Source organism: Phocoena phocoena, chromosome 2, assembly GCF_963924675.1.
Source record: "Phocoena phocoena chromosome 2, mPhoPho1.1, whole genome shotgun sequence".
Classification (NCBI taxonomy): domain Eukaryota; kingdom Metazoa; phylum Chordata; class Mammalia; order Artiodactyla; family Phocoenidae; genus Phocoena; species Phocoena phocoena.
Window position 1 is genome coordinate 40,683,608 of NC_089220.1, and position 22,545 is coordinate 40,706,152.

A 22,545-nucleotide genomic window follows, 5' to 3' on the forward strand; every position below is an offset into this window, starting at 1 on the left:
CAATCAATCATACCGAACAGACTTAAGCCTCATCAGTCCAATTTTATTCTTATGCAAAGCAAAATTTTCTTTTGAATGCGATTTTTAACTTTGAGAAGAATAAAACAGAAAAAAGAGTTTTCAAGTGACTAAAGGAACTGCAAATGAGTTCTTTAGGGCAGAGACCCGCCTTGTTCAGGAAAGTATGGGGCAGACAGCAGGTGAGCAGTAACTTTTTTGGATGAGTGATCCAGTTATAATATTAACATACATTAGATTATAACTTCTATTCAAATGTAAACTCCTTGAGGGCAAGGACCTATTCATTTCTTTATAGTTCCAAGGTGCTTACCCTAAAACAGTGTTTTGTAATAACACTTTATATATTTTGTAGAAAAGGTGAGTTACTAGCTGGATTAATATATGGTCAAATGATCACTAAAAGTACTGCTATAATTCAGATTATTTGAATTACATAGTTGATTTATTCTTTACTCCAAATTTCTTAATTTTATGTAGTAAAAAAAAAAAAAAAGTGGCTGGGGGCTTCCCTGGTGGCGCAGTGATTGGGAGTCCGCCTGCCGATGCAGGGGACACGGGTTTGTGCCCCGGTCCGGGGGGATCCCACGTGCCACGGAGCGGCTGGGCCCGTGAGCCATGGCCGCTGAGCCTGTGCGTCCGGAGGAGCCTGTGCTCTGCGGCGGGAGAGGCCACAGCAGTGAGAGGTCCGCAAAAAAAAAAAAAAAAGTGGCTGGAGCAGTACACTAATTGCATAGAACTCTAGAAACAAGTTAATGCATCATAATTAAAAATGTTTGAAACAGTTCTAAAGCTGAATAAGAAAAATACCACTTAGATTTTTTAAAGTTAATGCTAATACTGAGAACTGTTTCTGTTATCTGTAAAAGTATATTCCCTAAGAAAGTGGAAATTAAGAGAACTTACCTTGCTAAAACAATAAGAGATCAGTGAAATTGTTAGGGCAAGAAGAATCTGCTATACAAAATGAATTTCCTATTAAAAGCAGCAAAGTGGGTTTATCCTGTTAAAACATTTAAATGAAAGTACATTTGAATAGTATGTTATCATCACACAAAACTTTTATCCTCCAAAGAAAATAACATACAACATATCAAAAAATTGAGGCATTGCCCTGAGATGCTAATTAGCACACAAAATGGGGTGGGAGGTCAAGAATTTAAGTGGTACAAAAATGAAGTGCACAAGAGAGGTGCAAAAGTGCCTTTTAAAGTGTGGCTGGTTCCCCACCACCACCATTAGCCCCAGAAATCAAGAACACACATAGTTTGCCATTATAATGTATACTTCCTTCCTGTACTTTTATAATTAAAAATTCTATCTAGTATGGCAATGTTGACTCATGTGGAAAAGATTTAGTCTTCTTTGGTCACACTTAATACAGTTTTCTCCCACTTCCAGGCCTAATTTCAGTACTAATAATTTTAACATTTTAACAGAGGAGTATCTTAACCTCCTCTTTTTTAAAGACCCTCAAATTAAAAAGTCTCTAAATATGCTACTATGGTTTGAAATATAGCTTTCCATCACATATTTTACTTACGATTTAAGATTTTACATCTCAAAATCCAGTTCAAGTTTTTGAAATTTCCAGAACTAAAAACTTTAGTCTACTTAAAAAATTAAGGAATTATAATAGGAATTTAGTTTTCAGTACTGGTAATCTATACTAGAAGCACTGGTGGTCATTAAACGTGCATTTAGATGCTTACAGTCATAACTTAGAACATTATCATACTTCGCACTCTACCACAGATTTAGACATTAAGCATTTATTTGTAAGTCAAGTACGGAATTGGTTCTGTAATTCCAACTGTTATGAATTTCTAAATATAAATAGCACTTGTTTTTCTTCATGCCGGATTAAGATATAAATTAAATACAATTAAGTTACATTTAATCACCTCCCAAATAAGAGGGATAATGAAAAGATTTTGCTGGCATATAACTACTTAAGTCTGAGATATTTCACATTACTCTTCCCAATACTCCCCTAACTTTACATTAGTTTTAAGGCTATATATATACAAATACGTATATTTCCAAGTTAGGGAAAAAACAAATATAACAAAATTATACTACCTTTTATACACAGTTTTGATTTTGTATTCAGTGTTGTATTTATATCTTACATTTTAATAGTTTTCTAGTGGGGAATCTGCTTACTGAATGATTAAATTACATGGTGATTAAATACAATATTCAACCTAAAGAGACAAAAATACAGAAGGGCACAGAACAGTAGAGTCTTTTCAATGTGACAGATTTTAAAACTTACTTTCACATGCTTAATCAGAGGAATTTAAGCCTAAATTAAATTAGGTTATTTTTATATCTACAATTCTTTAAGCTTTTTATTTTTAAAGGCCGACAGCTAAATATTATCAACATGCTATATTTCAAATCACTAAATACATCTTAACTATTTGGATTCTAAAGACATGGGCTAATTAAAAATCACAGACACACACACACTCACAAACACACATACACCCCTACGATAGATTGTTAGATTGTCAAGCTTTGACAATTATTTTAACTGAACAGTAGGCAAATTCAGGCTGATAACACATCTAAATGAAAAAATAAGCAGCCTGAAAGAAACCCATTTAAAAATAGATCAAAGAACAACAGAGACTTAAATCTTTTATAGTCTTTCTAATGGAAGGGAAACAGTTCCATTTATGCCTTGAATTACAGTATTTTCCAATTAAAAGAGACTAACATCTTTCCCCATGAGAAAAATTCTCATTTACAATGGTATGGTGCTTTAAAATAAGGGCGGAGTAAAGGAGGAATTACACATACATGATTAAATTTCTTGTTTGTTAAATCAAGCTTTATTGATAAAATGGAATTCAGGATATCTTACTAGGAACAGCAGCAGGCCCAGCCAATCATGATAGCAAAAATGTGGCAGTCTCCTACTATTTGTAGGAAGCTGCTGCTTATCAATTAGTAATTAAATGTAAGGACTTGTAAAAGAGATGCAAAGAATCAAGGCATTTTAGCCCCAAGATTGATATTCTTATGAATATATTGTATTACCTGCAATACTCATGGCAACAAGGAGAGAACCTAGAACGGTTAAATGAAGGGACCAGCTTTATCGACAATGCCAATCCCACTGCCAAAAACATTAAACTAGTTTTCAATTAACTCCCTGGATATTCAGCTTTGTAAGATTTTGGAATAATTCTCCATAATCACGTGCACATTTGAGCGTCTAGCTGACATGGCTGCTGCTCTCCCTGTCCCAACCCCAAGTCCAAACACAGCATGACTTGAAAGGGCTATATATCTGTTGCGTCACACAACAAGCCAAACATTTCTTATAACTTTGATAGTGATTTAAAGCAGTTCATAATTAAATATGAGCATTTTATACAAGGACAATTATACTTTACAAAAAACAAAATCATACAACAAAAATTGCTGGAGTCTGATTTACAACATGAATTATGGTTTGAAATCACGTTTACATAAGTCTCAAATTTACAAAAAAAAAAAATCAGTTCTGGGCTAGCTGTGGTACTGCTGAAGTTCTCTGGTGTAATCACTCTCACCCATGTCATACATGCCCTTCTTTAAAGTTGAAGATGGATGTTTAAAAGGTTCAAGGAAGTTGAGCTGTACTCTCCCTTGGAGGTGAAGGTAAACTCCATGGCTAGATGAGCAGTTTCACCACATATCATCAGTTGAAGTAGAGTCCTTTATAAAAGGAAACAAAGCAAAACAAGGAACTAAATTAAAACTTAGAGATGCATTATTTCCTGGGTAATGCAGAAAGATAAGGTTTTGTAAAGCTGACCTTTAGAATATAAATGTTTTCTAAAATATATAATATGTGTACATGTGTTTATGAAATATCAATATTTAATCTGTTCAAAGAATTGTGAACCCTTTGTTTTGTTTTGGAATAAAATATTTGAAATATGATTTTACCATGAGGTTGACCAAATGTATTTCTAAACCAATCAACTACTAAAAAGAATTTTATTTTTCTCTTCAATAAACCCAATTTATTTTTAGAACACTACCTTTACAAATTTTTATTGCATAAAAACCTCAAGTAATAAGAGATTTGAGGAAGTTTCATAATGCAATATATAAAATATTTCAGAGCCAGGCCCAAATGATTTTAAGTTACCACTTTTCTGTAATCACCATACGACAACAGAATTGTAACAGGAAACTTAACTGGAGAATAGGGCATTCTAAATGTCTTTATATAAACAGAATTCTCTAGTATTTAAATGAAATATGCAGGGTTCTTGGCAAAGAATGGGCATTAATGGAGATGGGCATTCTGAAGCTCTGTTACAGCTGCTTACAAAACTCAGAATTAATTCAAGATTCTGAGCAGAGATATTCCCAACTTCAAAAAAACATTTAGTGGCGGAAAACTTCTGAAGTTGATTGCTTGGAGAGGCTTAAAAAAACCAGAGTAATTAAAAGGGACTTTCTTCTTTTTTGAGTTAAATGGCCACTCACCATGATTATATCCTCAAGCACTAGAACTGTGGTGCTGGCAGAGTTCAGAGCAGTCAGGGGTGTGTGTAAGAGAATGGGTGCAATGAACAGCTCTGCAAAAACAGGTAGGAAGGATATGCATTTAGAGTAGAGGGGAAGGGAAAGCAGAGGGAGCTCAATGCCACTTACAGTGTCATCATTTTTGTATGGATTCAGTCTATTGTAAACGGCTTCAATAACATTCCGCCTAAATTAAGAAAAAAAATGCAGAAAGTTAATTCTTCAGAGCACAAAACTGCTTAGTAACGCATAGCCAGGTGTTCGTTAAAATGTCAAAGATACTCATACACTTAAATTATTTTAGTTCTATTTCTTACTGTCAATAAGTGAGCCATACTTTAAGATATTTGGGCCCCACTGTTAAAGTAGTGGTGAATTTATTCTAGAATGTAACACTCTACTAATGCAATTAATAGAAGACAAAATAGTCATGGCTTGGAAAAAAAATCAGTCTATATGGGCTACTTCTGTTTGAATTGGCATTTAGTGGTTATGAGTCAGAAATGACAATGCAGTTCTTAAGATATAATATTAATATATTCTGGTTAAGAGCTGAATGTTGTGAAGTAGAAATAACTTCAATATCTGTTATGGTAAAATAATTTAGATATTTTACACTTAAATTTCTGCTTTTCATAATGCCCCTTTAAAAAAGCGCTATTAAAACTGAAATGTCAAATATGACATTTCCCTGGCAAGTCTAGGAATTACTTTTTGTATAATATTTTATTAAAAAATCAGTAGTGGTATTTATAAGTTATAAGCCTCCCTACTTACAAAACTGATTTGAAGCAATTTTATTGTCATTTCACAGATCATATCGGAAGAAACAATTTCCAAAAAATAAAACCTTCAAACAGGAAGTTTTACAATTACATGAAATGATTAAAGAACATGGCTACACTTACAGATCAAGTGGAGGATCAAGGAAATTAGTCAATATATCTTTGTAGGTCAATTACATGGATATCTGAGGTAAAAATGTTTTAAGCCTTGAATTATAAAATTGCTTAAAGTCTCTACTGTAGTTTATAAAGATGTAAACTTAGTATCTAACACATATTAGCCCACAGTTCTAGGAACTAAAGTGAAAAGAGAAAAAAAGCAAGAAATGCATTTACCTATCTTGCCTTACACCAAAACCCAACCAACCAGCATCAACAACCAAAAACACTAGGAAAATCAGAGATACAGAAAAATGGCCCAGATGGAAGAAGAGAAAAACGCTCATCCATGGGGTGTTCAGTTATCCAGGGATTAAGAAAATCAAATTATACTAGTAGGAATAATAATGATACTTAGAATTTTGTAGTACTATGTAATTTAGTTTAAAAATTTCTTTCACTGTATTATCTCATTTATGCTATATGAGGCAATCAGTGTAATCCAAGCCTCCACTGAAGACAGCCTTCAGTGTAATTAGTTACAATGATATTCTGATACCTATTCTAAGTAAGCACCATATATCATTAATACTGAAAAACACCAAACCACAGCTTAAACATTTTGAATTCACTTTAGAAATTAGGTAAATACACATTTGATCAACGGACACCTAACATTTTCATGTACAGAGACAGATGGTAAGAGTACACAGACTATAACTTACTTGCTTGCCAATTCACCCCCTGGTGGGAGGCTGGGGATGTTCTCACTCGCTAATGTACGCATCACATGGACTAAGTCAGGGACGCCTTCCCCCTGCTTCTTTATGATTTCTGGGAATCAGAAGTACTTTTTTTGTAAGTGTTATCCAAATTTAATAATAATTAAAAAAACTGAAACAAAGATAACTTAGGTTTTTAAAGATGGCATTTACCACATCTGAGATTTTCTAAACTATATAAAAAAATAAAAATCAAATTGACCTTTGAAAATTGATGACAAAGGGATGTACAAAATGATACAAGAGATACAATACTTTCCAGAAACTTCAAAGAATGAAAATAAACAAGATAAAAATGTGAAAAATTTTCATATTAAAATCAATGTATTACCATAATCAGGGATATGTGTGTACAAATGAGGATATTCCTCTTAAGATGCCAACTAATTACATCTGAGGAGATTAACTCCTCTCTTTAGACTGGAAACATGTTTCCTGAACTTTGCCCTGAAAATACAGTACACAGATTTTTAAAAAAAAATAATTTCAAGATTTGAAAGAAGGAAAAAAACACCTTTAAGTATGGGGGATTTACTGATTATATACTAACCCAAATCATATTTACATATGTTTATATTTGCAAAATGATAAGTAGCATGTGCAGAATAGGTCATGTACTTGAACACCACTCTCAGCTTAACTTTTGTCTAAAGTATCTTTAAGCAATAAATAGATATATACCATTTCCTTAGTTGATTGTTTGTTTGAACAAAGCCTACAGAATGGAAAAAGGCTAAATTTCAGGACAAAATTTTTAAAAAGAAAAAATTTGATAAACCATACAACTGTATTTAAAATGGTTAATTTCAAAACATTCAGTTATTAAATGGATAGAGTGATATGATCGGCACTGTTGCCATGCAGATGCATATTGTTATTCATACCACAACATACCAACCATTATGCACAGACAACTTAAAGAGCTCTCAAACTATACACTTTTAAGTACAGGAAGTCTTTACCTGGAGTTTCAGCATATTTATTCTAAACGTAAGATCATGCCAAGGATATTTTTAAGTTATATGTTCAATTTTTTGTTTTCCATTATTTACACTAAGAAATTTTCTTTGTCATCATTGTAGATCATTCTAGTTCTCAATTTGTAAATACCTTTGAAAATAACAATGCATGTAAAGACCTTTCATCCTTTGATCAAGCTTCAAAATATTAATTCATCATTAAAGCCACATATTAAAAGACAGACATTGCTACCCATACTTCTTTAAATGGCTCAAACTGTCCTTTGAGGATTAAGGCCAAATTTTACCATCTTTTATTTTTTGCTTTTTTAAAAAACCAGTCTTTAATCTGAACAAAAAGCAAGGATCTCAGATTTGGTTTGCCAAGTTCCTTTATTGTATAATCTTTAACATCTAGTATATTTATTCTACATGATTCTAATGCTGGAAATTCGCTGTACAAAAATAAAGGAATTTGATGTTGACCTAAACTGCACAATTTCACAATCTAAAGCTGTAATACACTTAACATACAGTCTCTGCTAAGCCAATACAATTATTGGATAGATAACTAGATACAATATAAATGAACACTGATGATAAATTCAATCAATGATGGTTTCAGGTCTAAAAACATTACCTTGAATCATCTATATTTGATGTTTCATACATCTCCTTTGTTAAAATATAAAAATTAGGATATTTTAATTGTGAATAAAATTACAGGAAGACAAATTCTTTAAAAAAATAATATAAGACTTTAAAAACAGTTATATCTCCTATTCCACATGGGACAATACACTTAAACTATCTGACCATTAATACTACACTAGCCTTGATTCTTTGTGCTTTAAAAAAGAAAAAGAAATTTTAAGAAATATTCCTTTAATTGCTCTTGGACTATACATTTTAATTAGAATTATAAAAAGACCGAATGCTTTTATTAAGGAATATATATGTATAGAATATCTATGTTCCACATACTCATGTATAAACATATTCTGCCCCCCCGCCCCTCCACCAAGCCTGAGGGATTCTATCAGTTATCTCCAAATTAGCAACTTTAAAGCTTGGGCAGTCAGTAGCAAATAAAAATACATACATGACACAAGTATCCTCTTAAACTGGCTTAGAAGGACCACAACCTTAAGTGGTATGGTTTAAATCATGAGCTGAATCTTTTCACAACCCTATGATATTTAGAATATCATAGGAGGAGAGCTAAAAAGCCTTTGTCCTTTTCTGTGGTGTGGACAGAAAAGCCAAAAGTATTCAAAGCAAATAAAATGAGGTTTAATAGGTCACAGCAATTTAGTGAAGGCATGTATTTAAAGAAGGAAAAAAAGAAAAAGGTATTCAGTGCCTGTTTTGGAAGCTGATTGCAGTATTTATCACTTTTTAAGATATATAACAACTTTTACAATGCAAATAGTTACATTCTTTCTATGTTTTACATTCTTTCTATTAATTCTTTCTATGTTTTTAAATATAGTAGTGGTTTTTAATTACTGTATTATTTAACTAGATGCAGTCTCATCAAGTCTACCTCAGTAAATAATACTGTATTTAATTTATGACATAATAATCTCCAGTTGAACAATACAAGTATAACAACACTTCAACATACCAAAAATATTGAGGATTAATGTAAAGTCTGTTCAGGTGGCAATTTTTGCTTGATAATAAGCAATATAAAACTTAAGATTGTAACATAAAATTACTTATCTAAAGCAATTATTTAGAATTGCATCAAAAACTTAAGAGTGCACACTAAAGAGAAAAAATAGCAATTCATTTCTAAAATTTGACCCCATTTCACAGTAAATAAAACTAATTATTTCTTTAAATTGATAAGAAAACATGTACACTCAGGTTAAAGTGCCAATAAATTAAATATCAACATATCCCAATACATATTCTTCTTCAGGTTTCATATTTTTCCACTAACCAGCAGTCTGAACCAATGTGCTATGACTTGGTAGCATTCTAAATATTTTATCTCACTGATAACTTATATTGAAATGAATCACTTAAAACAAAAAATTTCCAAGATCCTTGGAAACAGTGAGGAAACAAACTCATTGAATAGTATGTCCAGTGAATGAAATACTAAATACTATATACACATACTAGATATATCACTATCAAGTAGGTGAGAGAAATAAAAACAAAATAGCAGCTCCAGACAGTACTGAAAAATCAAAACCAACCATAATTCTAATATCAGACTAATTATAATTGGTATCAAACAGCAAAAAGGGAGAAAACAAAATTAAAGTGCATATTAATTTTAATAATGCAGGCACAGCAGGATATAATAGTGTATCAATGTTTGCATGCTATTAAAGGTCTTTAACGTGCAATGTAATGACATTAGGAGCCAAAAATGCATTTTAACACTATTATTGGCATGTCAAATTTTTCTCCTTAAAGAAACTGCATAATCTAATGCTTATCGCATATATGCAGTAAACTGGAGTTCTCTGGGGAGACTTAATAGTTATGGCAAATAGTAGCTGCATCAATGATCATTTAAAAGTTTTTCAAATATTTAAAGGCATTACACTTGAGCTACAAATACCTTTCTAATTGTCTCAAAGTAATTTGCAGAATTATGACAAATACACTTCTGTAATTCCCAACTTATTTCTTGATTTTATTCAGCATTTATATTTCTGCCAGGTAGAGATATATGCCAGGTATGTCTTCTATTCAGGTTTATGTTGTCTAGGTGAAACAGTTTACGGCTTAGGCAAGAAGCTTTGGAACAGTTTAAAATAAATTTTTAAAAGCTGTGGCACATGAAAGTTGTTAATAACCAGGCTATGATCTTCAAGTTATTTTTTTCAAGTCCCAGAGACCTTAAATTCATACACACAGCTTTACACAGAAAGATGGTATTCAAATTATCACCATCATAAAAAATCTGTTTATAATTAAATAAACCACAAATTAGACTTTCCTGGCATAAAATTATTCATGCCAATGAATTCATAAAGAATTTGAAAGCACACAACACTTTAGCCTTTTTAAACAGAAGTATCCTGAACAGAATGTACTGGGCCATCCGAGTTGCTATTTCTAATATAACTGTGATAGGACAATAACAAATATCTAAACAGCTACTACAGAAATGCCCTTTCCCACTTTTGTACACTAAATGTCAAAGGCATGTAAAGATCTAAAAGCTAAAATGTTAAAGTTTGATTATGTTGAGGTTTTTCTTTAATAAAGCTACTTATTTTTTGTTAAATGATCCACCTTCTACTCTGCTTTCCAGGTACTTGTCCAACTCTGCCTCCTTCTTCACTGCTTCTGGCGATACTTTGGGTGCATTTGGAAAACAGATCAATATCACACTCATGTTGTCTCGACTTCCCTGGGAAGAAAAAAGTTTGAGAAAATATTGTTTTCTTTTTGCTCTTCAAAGCTTTGAGAACCTTTACAGTCACGCCAATTATACTTGTTCTAGTGAAAACATATATTGTTTTTAAGGAGAGAAAAATATACATGCACACGTGGAGTGGCACCCCCCAATACATATATTGTACATATGGTATACAGAATAACCAATACTCCAAAAGACAGGAGAGAAACACTACAGATTAAAAAAATGATTGTTGCAGTAGTAGTTTAAAGCTCTATAAAACAAATATTTCTGAACATTTACTGGTGGCCTACTTAACATGAAGTGATACCTAACACAAATACACATACATACATTCATTCAACAAGATAGAAAATTCTAGTGATATTCTTTACAACATGATTTGATCTGTAGTTACACATATACTTGAGAAATTTACTTTTTGACAAATTTACATTTAAAATAAATTATGGGGCTAATTAATTTGCTTCATAATAAGTAGAAATATGGAATTAGAAATAAAACTACATATATAAAGTTTATAAACCAGCTTTTAACTTTCATAATTTAAAAAAAAGGTTCAACTTTTAGGAAGTACATTTGTTTTTAAAGGCACCTAGATAATCAAAATGCTATAATTAAAATACTTGAATCAATTTTGGCCTCCCCAAAAATCAGACTTCCTCTTCCTATTAGTAATTGGAGTTCTAAAATTTTAAGTATTTAATTCCCCTATATGGGAAAATTGAAGTTATACCATTAATTTAAGCAAACAATACAAAGAATTTAATATTTAAAATATTGGGGGAAAATTGTATAAAAATGAGGCAAATGATAAGATACTGAACAATTTTTAAAACAGAGCATAATGCAGAAGAGATAAAGTAGAATCTGAGTCATAATTTACTAATATCTGAATCTGAACAAGTTTCTCAAGAAAACAGCTTTTAATTTAGTTAACAAGTATTTAACTCTCAAGCACTACAGAATAAACCTAACAAATGAATGCTACTTTTTCCCTTTTTTAAACTAAAAGGGACAAAGAACATAAGCATCCTTGTTTGGTTCCCCCCAAATTCAGAAATTAACAACAATAGTGTGTACTACCAAGTTGTTGCTCTATTGATTTTTTTAACATATGTGTTGGATGTTACATAAACCTGATTTTTAATTAAGATTTTAAGTACAGCTGGCAGTTGTGCATATAAAACCAGAGAGAATATTATGTTGACTTTCTATTTCTGAGTTTTAAAAGGACATCAAATATACAGCCTCAGAACAGTTTTATAAAATCACCATTTGTTAAACAAACAAACACAAAGAATTAGTTAATGAGCATTATTGACAAAATAGAACTGTGGTGTAAAGAACACTGCACCTAAGTCAAGGACTTGGATTCTAGTCTTAGCGCTGCAACTAAAGAAGTAAATTGTGTAACATTTTTAACTTTTCTAGAAAAGGGAGCAGCATGTATCAAGCACACACTGTTTGCTAAAACTAGGTACTTCATATGTATACATGAGTTCATCAACAGTCTTATGAGTTAGATACTATTTTCTCCATTCAATAGCTGAGAGAGGTGGAACAATTTGTTCAAGACTATAGAGTACAAAAGTAACAGAGGTTAAGATTTGATTCTAGGTCTGACTCTTAAGTCCGCAGAGCCTTCTCTTGCTCATCTATATACATGATCCCATTTGATCATTCCGACAACCCCATGAGACAGGGTAATAATATCTCTCTTTCTCTCTCTTTTTTATACAATTAAAGAAACTGATTTTCCAGACAATTTAAATAGCTTACCTGAAGTCATACACAGTCTCATACCAAGTTCTTCTGACTCCATGTCCAAGGCTATTTCTATTACATCACACCAAATGATCACTAAATCCTCTGTTGGTGCTACAGATTCATTAGACCATAGTGTCAAAGTATTTCCATAAATGTACTGAGATATCACATGGTAAAAATAAAATATTAAAATTCTAAAATGCTTTTCATATATAGACACTGAGGCTTAACCCTCCCCATTCCTTTTTTTAAAACATGATACAGTCTTTTACCTTTGATAAAATTCCACAATAGTAAAAAGCTCAAGTAGTCATGGTTACTAAAAGACCAAACATTCAGATTATAACCCTTGCATTTTTGGTAACCGCGTAATTTATTTCTAAGAAGTATTCCTATGTTATTTTCATAATTGATGAAAAGTATCCTGCAATTGTACCAAAAACTTATTTCTGAGTACTATAGGTTCTAAGATGATTATATACTAGAGTAGTAATTAAGATGACATAAAATCATTTCATCTAAAAAAAAAAGTCTAGCTACCTTATACAAACAGGTGTCGACTACTTCATTGCAAACTTTCTCAAGGTCATCAGTGACTTCAAGTCTGGATCTTACAAAATCACAGAGCTCTTCATTTCCCATGACATCCCAAATACCATCACATGCAAGAATAATGAACTGATCATCTTCTTCAGATCTTTCAATATCATGGACTTCGGGCTCTGGTGACACAAGCTGCTCTGTAGGACCTTTTCCATGGACACATTTGTAATCGAAGTCCCCAAGGGCCCTTGACACAGCCAGAGAGCCATTCACACGTTGAATCATTACAGAACCACCTGCATTCTGAATTCGTTCTTTTTCCAGAGGATTACTTGGTTTGTGATCTTGTGTGAAGAAGTAAACTTTCCTGTTCCTACAAAGTAAACCTCTTGAGTCTCCACAGTTAATGAAATAAGTATGTTGAGGAGAAATTAAGACACCCACAGCTGTTGACCCACTTCTATCAGCACCATGTTTCTTCTCTGACATAACTCTCATATGTTCATCAATCTCCAGAAAACCTGTTCTGATTCCATTCTTTACATTTTCCACAGAAGGTGCTCCTGTAGACCCTTTAAAATCCTGGTTATTGGTGATGTGATCTAACAAATGCTCACAGCAGTATTTGGCAACCTGAGAACCAGCATGCCCATCATACACAGCAAAGAATGACCATGTTTCAAGTCCACTTGGCAAACCGATCACAGCCGTGTGTGCGTCCTCCATTTCAACTCGCCAGCCTTGCATGCTGCTTAGCCCATATCGCAACCCATTACCCTGCCCCTGGGCATTATGTTTTTCCATCTTTGGTTTGTCTAAAAATGCTCCCATTATGTCTTGATCCTCTAGGTCTGCAAAGGAAGAGAAACAGGAAAGTTAATAGCTATCTTATAAACAAACTACATATCCAACAACCTTTTTAAGAGAGAAGGAAATACCAAGAAAGCTTTAAATAAGAATTCACAACTCTTGTGATAAGCAGACACTCACTGCTGACTTGGAACCTGATGATTAACAAGGAAGAATTGGGGGAAAGGCTGTTCAGGCACAGCTCAGAATGTACAACAGGCAGAGAGAAGTAAGCATCATGATAAAAGTAGCTGATCTGACACTCTCCCCAAGGAACAAGTACTTGAAATAGAAAAGAGACTTGGCAGTGGCCATCAGCTTACATGAACCATGTCAAGTGGTTAAGTATGCATTGAATATGTGAATCTCTTAGGGAATCTCAGAACTAAGTTGTATGTATATACTAATCAAGAAAAAACAAATAAATGAATTCACAGGACATACCAAAAGCCTACTAATTCAAACATCTTAGTTGAACATTCAGGATTTTCCAAAGTTTGATTCCAAATATCTAGTTTTATTCCTACTACATCAACTCTCTGAAAAAGTAGAAAACGATCTACTCACGATGATTCAAATTTGCATGCTCCTTCCCTTAAGTCTTTCCTCCTTACTTATAGAAATAAGTATACCCATCCTTTAACGTCTAGCTCAAATTCTACCTTTTCCATTGGTTTTTCAGTCTCTGAAAAGCCAATAAGTTATTAGATACCTGTAAGTGGTTCAGCCTCAATTTTCAAGTTGCAAAGCAATTATACATACATATAACAAAGACTGTCATATGTAGATATAATAAAATTCATCTACTGTAACCTAATCTAGTGGTAATAACACGTATCATCATATGGTACTCTATAACCATTTGGTATAAACAAAAAAGGAGATCAAAAGGTCTAGGACAGCACTGTGGACAAGCCTGAAAGCTTAGCTAATCTAATCCTTTCCCAATAATCAAAAGCTAAAACCCTTGGTCTGGAATGAGCTTACACAAGGCAGGAAGACAGTTGGCCTTTACTAGAGTAATGGCCTAGAATGTAGAGCCTTGGGGTCCAAGTGATCAAATGAGCCACAATTTAGTTTTTAATCTGAAAGAAGGATACAATGAGATTTAATGGAGGTTAAGGTGAGATGGGAAGGAGTGGGGAAAAGTACCCAGGTAAATCAGGATGCACTTAGGAGATTAGGGGATTGATGATGCTAAGCTCTGAGAAGAAGCTGGGAGAGAGAAAGGAAAAAGAAAAACAACTCAGAAAGGAAACAGTTTCCCAGCAACCTCTCCCTCCTTCTCTATCCTATGAGGGCCAAACTAATACACAGCAGAGAAGTCTGGCTGATTGGTATGATAAAATGATCTCCTGCCTACTTGTCTGTGTCCTATTACAATTCCACTAATGGAGGTTAAATAATGAAAACTAGCCATTATTCATTCCTTATGGTGGTATTCATCAAATTACCTTTCTGACACCAAGTTGATACACAATATGGCAAGGGTGAGTGTTTTGATTGGACAAAAGATACAATAGTAATGATACCTTAATAGCAGACAATGTTTAAGATGAATTCTAAATCACTGATAAGTGTTTTACAACTGTTACCTGAAGTCATTCTCAACAACACTCTAAAGTAGGTAATAATATTATCTTCAATTTATAGATGAACTTTAGTGTGACTAAAGAACTTGGCCAACGTCACTCATCAGACAAGTTGAGGGGAGTCAGGTCTCTAATTCAAGCCTGCCTGGCTCTAAAGCACCATTTACTACTACAGCAATGGTCTCAGTCATGGCTGTACAAAAGAATTATCTGTGGACCTTTTGAAAAGTTAAGATTAAAAAAACCAGAATTTCCACAGTAGGGTTGGAATCTAGGCATCTGTGTATCTGTTGTAAAGATTAGATGGAAAGCCTAGATAGATAGGTAGATAGAAGATGATTAAGCCATGGTGAGGTTAAGTCATCTGCTGAAGGTCAACAGCAAGTTGCCTCATCTCTGTACCTCAACTCCTTTAGCTAGGCTAAAGGGGAGGTGGGAGGTGTTACAGTCAGCCCTCCACATCTTCGGGTTTGGATATGGAGGGCCCACCATATTCACTGTACTATATGCTATTTTATAGAAGGGACTTGAGCATCCACACATTCTGGTATCCATGGGGGCTCCTGGAACCAATCCCTGCAAATACTGAGGGACAACTGTATACTTAAGACACTTGATACCACCAATCTAGCATTCGTCATCTGTATAATGGGCATATATTAATACGTACTTCTGAATGTTGCTGCAAAGTAGCCACATAGAGCAGAGCAAACATGAGGAACTCAGCAAATGGAAACTATTTAATTATGACTACATTCCCACATACACAACACATCTAGATTCTGATATTACCTAACAGGGATCTTACTCTCCCTCTCCCTTTTATAGAAAAGTCCAGTAGTTATTTTCCAGAGATATATCTATCTATCTATCTATCTATCTAGATATAGATAGATAGATATATAGATATGAAACTACCAAATAATTCTTTGAAGATAAACAGGGTATGTGCTTTCTAAAAAAAAACACCTCAACTTTTGAAAAATATATATTAGAAATATAAAAATTTAACAAACCAAGTCAATCATCTGATAAAATTTTAGGTCCAGCTCTACTGCAAATGCAAAAATATAGTCAAGGGCAAATAATTTTGTGTCTGGACTTTTACATACTGAAAATAGGTGATTCAGAAATCTTACCTCCTGGGATTCTGAATAATTTGTAGAAGCCTGGTGAAGCAGCCAACTATAGCTACAAAATACAGCAGATAGTTATATAAAAATAGTAGTTATCAGAAACTATTTACTTATAAATACTATAACATAGTACTTATAAATATGTCATACTTATAAGTACTATGACATACTATAAGTACCTATTAAGTAAATAATTTTTACTTTTAAAAAATACATAGTTATTTTCCATAAGTGGACTACTAAAGAGTATTTTATTTAGTCAAGTTATTAAATTGGCATGTATCTACAAACAGTAAATCCCAAGGCGATTCAGTTTGCCCATGAAAGTTTAAGTTAGTTTCTGAGAGAAATTCTAGTTCTCACCTAGTGTTAAATCTACTCTGAGCACATGCTGGGTCTCACCACAACACTAGCATTATCAGAGGATCTGAACATTTCAATACAAAGTACTATGACAGTCATAAGACTGAACTCATCTTTGATATAATCAGAAAGTTTGGTGACCCTTTTTGTCTTTTAAAACCCAACAAACTCCCAAATTGAAAAATCCTAAGGCTGAGTCAGGAAGTATTCATTAAAGTTCAGCAACTGCCTTTTATTTAAGTAAAACCGATCTCACAATCATAATGAAGAGTCTTGAACCTGGTCATTTGGTTTAATCCACTCAGAATTATCCCAAGTTAAAAAAAAGCTCTATATATTCATTCCACTGTTAAGATCCCTAAGCACCATATTAGCCATGAAACAAGAGTTATTAAACTGACAATTCTGGCAGAGTCCTTTAGTAAAAAATCGAAGACTAAAACACTACAGGGTTCTTTTCTGTTTACCTATGGACACACAGTATATAATACAGAATGCCCTGGTGCTCCACTAACAGAGGACAAAATAGACTATGTAAACAATGTTGAGAAAATTATATTCTCTTAGTAATTGATATCAGAATTGTTCTTACAGCAAGCCCTACTTTTTCTGAGAAACACTACTTTGATCAGATATGTAAGTAAGGGGTTAAGGATCAAAAGATATACTCAACATAACAAAAGATCACTGCTAAACAAGCATTTGAAGGAGGGTAGATGCTGTTTGATGAGCACTGAGATAGGTTTGATTATAAAAACTGGGGAGGAAAATCTGGACTAGACCTCCATAAGAAATAAGAAATCTAAAGGTTGGGGGAAATCCAGAGGGAAAAAACTATATGGCAAGAGAGACTTGAAGCTTCTTGGGGGAAAAGGGAAAAAATGGAATACCAGTTAGCAGCACTGGTAGCAGTGTATAACATGGCAACATTGAAGTCATTTGCAGTGAGGAGTGAACTCTCTACTACTACCAAACCTTTGGTATAGCCTACATTGCCCACTAACGCTTATGTATGAATAGACTGTCAAAGATGAGGACAAATGGTCAGCTGACCTCTGGAATGCACACTTACTGAACAATAGAATACTAAGCAATTTATTGCACAGACGGGGTTCAGAGAAGGTGCACAAAGTCCTTGTGGCCACATCTCTCTGCAAAGGATAATCTAGGCTACATAAACTACTTTTAACTTCCCAAGCTATGAAACAAGGTAATTCATAAATTATATTTTGTAATCCAAGGCAACCATCTCAAAGTTATCTATGGTAATGACACATAAGCACATGGACAAAATTTAACACAATTTGAGGAGAAAAAAGAGATCAATCTTGGGTAATTTTTCTCCCATTTGGAGTCTGAAATTTCTAATCATTACAAAAATAGTCACACATTTATATGTACAAATTTTATTTTGATAACTTGTATGAATAATCAGAGCCAAAATGTAGAAATGATCTGTCTAAACCTATTTTACAAATGAGAAGGTACAGAGAAACAGAATGACTTGCCCAAGGTCAAAAAGCTAGTTCAGCACTAAGCCTGAGAAAAGGACCTAGGTTTCCGGACTAACACTCTAATTCTCCTACACAAGCCATCCTGTATATCTGCAAATGAAGTAATGGAAATCTAAAAATGTACTTTTAAAAAGACAACACACAAGGCAGAGAGGCATGGAAGATGGTCACCGAAGAAAGCAGAAACTTCTTTTAGTGTCATTTCTTCCTCTGCCTACTCTCCATTATTTGTGTTCTAAACTACCAAAGGTGAATGACCAAAAAAAGAGGAGGGAAGGAAAGGTAAAGAAGAAGAGAAAAGGAAGAAAAGCAAGAAATCCAACTTTTATTTTTTGTCCGAGACTAATAGAAAACAACAGTGAACTAACTGCAATTTCTGGCAATGCCAATTTCAAATACACGAGCTAAATAAAATATAATAATGAGCAGAGAAAACTAAGAGGATGTATTTTTTTTTTTTTTTTTTTTTTTTTGCTGTACGTGGGCCTCTCACTGTTGTGGCCTCTCCCGTTGCGGAGCACAGGCTCCAGACGCACAGGCTCAGCGGCCATGGCTCACGGGCCCAGCCACTCCGCGGCATATGGGATCTTCCCGGACCGGGGCACGAACCCGTGTCCCCTGCATCGGCAGGCGGACTCTCAACCGCTGCGCCACCAGGGAAGCCCAAAGAGGATGTATTTTTAAAGATTCAGAAATTAAAGGTGGGGATTGGGGGTGGGTGGGTGAGCTCAGTATTCATTAGCTCCAAACTAGAAAACACCCATCAATTTATGAGATGACACTGAATGAATGAAACAACTGCAAGCTGTCAACCAAAGCAAAAACAAAAAAAGCAAACAAACCACTCTGAAAGTAGGTTCATGGAAATGAAAAACAATTACTGAACTAAAATTTTCAAAAGAGACAATGAATAGCCAAATAGATACCACAGTTAAAACAATAAACAAAACAAAACAATAAATGAGATCACTTTGAGGAATTCTTTTAGAACTCAGGTCTTTCCTCATCTTGATTCCAAACATACAAACCCACCCATGTTGGTACCCATCCTATCCTCATACCTCTCTGTTGTAACAGAGTACTCTCTGTCCTCTCATTTAAGTTAAATCCCTCTGTTAGAGCTTTGGAGCCCATGCTTCAAAGGAATCTTACACAATTTATATGTCTTCCCAGGAATAATAACATTACTATCCTCTTTCACTCCTTTATATTCAACCTCCCCCTTTCTATTGGAGTACAACTTTTAAAGACACTCAAATGTCATCCATTAAAAATAAGTCTTTAGGGCTTCCCTGGTGGCGCAGTGGTTGAGAGTCCGCCTGCCGATGCAGGGGATGCGGGTTCCTGCCCCGGTCCGGGAGGATCCCACATGCCGCGGAGCAGCTGGGCCCGTGAGCCATGGCCGCTGAGCCTGTGCGTACGGAGCCTGTGCTCCGCAACGGGAGAGGCCACAGCGGTGACAGGCCCGTGTACGGCAAAAAAAAAAAAAAAAAAAAAAGTCTTTAGGTGACTCATTCCCCTCTAGCTACCTCCTGCCTCTTTCTTTCCCCTACAGTTCAAAGTCTTTTTAAAAAAGTGTTGATGCTCCGAACTGTTGTCTGGCCATTCCATCAAAACAAGCTCCTCCAAGCTTAACCCAATGGACATTTTGGCCCTTGTCTGACTGACTGCTCAGAGCAGCACTCAACACAATACTCCTTGAAACACTCTTCCCATTGGCTTTTCAAGATGCTACACACTCCTAGCTTTCCTCCTACCCTAGCTTTTCCATCCTTGTCTTATTTGCAGGCCCATCCTCATCTCTCAAGCCATTAAATATTAGCATTCAAGGCTTAGACCTAGGCCCTCTTCTCACTCTATGCTAGCTCCCAAGGTACTCTTTCATATCGGTTTTTCTTCTTTTTTTTTCTTTCATGGCTTTTGCCAGTGAATGGCACCATCATTCATCAAAGTGAATAGAAACCAAGGACATATCTTTGATACCTCTTTCTACTTTATCTCCCATCAGTCCAACATCAAGTTCCATGGATTCTACTTCTTAAGTATTCTCAAATCTGCCCAGTTTTTTCTCTAACACCATAGTCTTCAAGCTACCATCATCTTTCAATGCATTATTCTATACCAGCCTCCTATTTTGTCTCTTCACATGCATGCTGGCCTCCCTCCAATTCATTCTACAAACTGCAACCTTAGTAAACTTTTCAAAATACAAATATCAGTGATCATTTTGTAATCTACAGAAATATCAAGTCACTATGTTGTGCACCAGCAACTAACATAGTGTTGCAGATCAATTATACTTCAAAGAAAACAAAAAACCCAAAAAACAAACTCACAGAAAAAGAGATCAGATTTGTGGTTACCAGGGGTGGTGTGAAAGGGAATTAAATGGATGAAGGTAGTTAAATGGTACAACCTTAACAGTTACAAGATAAATAAGTACTAGGGATGTAAGGTACAATGTGACTAATTAACACTGCTGTATGCTATATTTATGTTTTTAAGATAGTAAATCCTAAGAGTTCTCATCACAAGAAAAAAAATTTTTTTTGTACCTATATGAGATGACACATGTTCAACTAAATTTACTGTGGTAATCATTTCATGATGTATGTAGGTCAAATCATTATGCTGTATACCTTAAACTTACATAGTGCTGTATGTCAATTATATCTCAATAAAACCAGAAGAAAAAAGATAATATAATACAAATTTCACTGTATCACTTCTATAATATAAGTCATTCAAATGGCTTTCCTCTCTTTGGGGGCATAATGAACTGCTTAATATGGCTCACATGAAAGCCCTGAGTAGTCAGGCGCCCATCAACCTTCTCCAGACTTACCTTACTTCATAATGCGCCCCCCCAATAACATTCTCTACTCCAACCGTAAGGGCTTTCTTACAGTACCTAGTACTTGTCATGTCCCCTTCCTCCAAATAACATAAACAAATGCCACTTCCTCTATAAAAAGCTATTCCTTCCTCTCTTACTCTACCCAATTCATACTCATTCTTCAGATTATTAACTCAAGTATCAGGTCTTCTGGAGAGCCTCCTTTGAATACTCTGGACTCCCCTAGCACAGCAGACCTTCAATAAACACTTGCTGAATGAATTAGCTCCAAAGAAAAAGCAGATGCAAATATTAAAAATTTGGTAACAGAATGAGTACACCCAGGGAATAAATAAAAACATAAAAAAATAAGACTTTCTGATGGACAAAACAGAGAAGCTATCAAAAAAGAAATTTTTCCCTCAGTAGAAGTCTTCAAACTTACAAAGCTCACTGAATATCTAGGAGGATTAATTGCTAAAAACCCACCCCTATTCACCCACAACTGAAGAAATTCAAGGAAAAGAAAAAAAAAACCTATAACATAAGCTTCTAGGAAAATCTTGGGTAATCTTCAAAGGAAAGAGTATCAAATTAGTATCAGCCATTGCCAACTATAAAACTGAATACTAAAGTAGAGAATAAACAGAGTTCTAAGAGTTAAGGTTAATTACATAATCATCCAAACTATTATTCATGTGTATAGGGGGAAAGACATTTTAAGACATATAAGGACTCAAAAAAAAAAAAGATATATAAGGACTCAAAGCATATACTCATACTTTATGGAAAATTCAAGAAAAAATTCCAAACAAGCAAACATCTATTATGTTTTAAAACTATTAAGTTCATCTCTAAGACTTGTCATTAGTTTAACTTTTTAATAACATTACAGAAAGATAACCTTCTTAAAAATACTGATCTAGAAAAACAAAATCCCAATATATAAAGTAAAAGAACTTGGGAAGTGGCCCAATTATCCAAGTTAACACTAGGGAGACACTCTCATGTCTTTAGAATTATTCTCACATCAACAGCAAAGCACATATAAATCAAAAAACAAACAAAAAATGTTTCATAAGACTTAAAAGTTACAGATCTATCCAATATGAGACTTTGGACAAGTCCTTTAGCTTAATATCTAACTTTCCTTACTGATAAATAATCAACCTTGATTAATTAACAAGGTAATTGTTCTGAGAAATGTATAAGAAATTAAGTGAGAAGATTAAAATTTTAGGAATACCTACATAAATGGCATTAGTAAATTAATACTTTAGTCTAAAATCATGCTAGTGAATTCCCATTTAAAAACTTATTCTCAACACCAAGATGATGATTATTAGATAAATAAGATTATTTTACTACAGAAAAGTCA

General features: G+C 34.1%; 1 protein-coding gene across 1 annotated transcript in view; it reads right to left on the bottom strand.

The window, feature by feature from the left end:
* Positions 1 to 2,835: 2,835 nt before the first annotated feature.
* PPM1A (protein phosphatase, Mg2+/Mn2+ dependent 1A) overlaps positions 2,836 to 22,545 on the bottom strand; it is a 43,815-nt gene continuing 24,105 nt past the window's right edge. The window contains exons 2-6 of the mRNA XM_065871893.1: positions 12,875 to 13,728; positions 10,438 to 10,555; positions 6,161 to 6,269; positions 4,681 to 4,738; positions 2,836 to 3,729 (exon numbers count right to left, since the gene is read on the bottom strand). Of these exons, the coding sequence (XP_065727965.1) occupies positions 3,700 to 3,729; positions 4,681 to 4,738; positions 6,161 to 6,269; positions 10,438 to 10,555; positions 12,875 to 13,728 (1,169 nt within the window). The 3' untranslated portion in view covers positions 2,836 to 3,699. The remainder of the gene's footprint in view (positions 3,730 to 4,680; positions 4,739 to 6,160; positions 6,270 to 10,437; positions 10,556 to 12,874; positions 13,729 to 22,545) is intronic.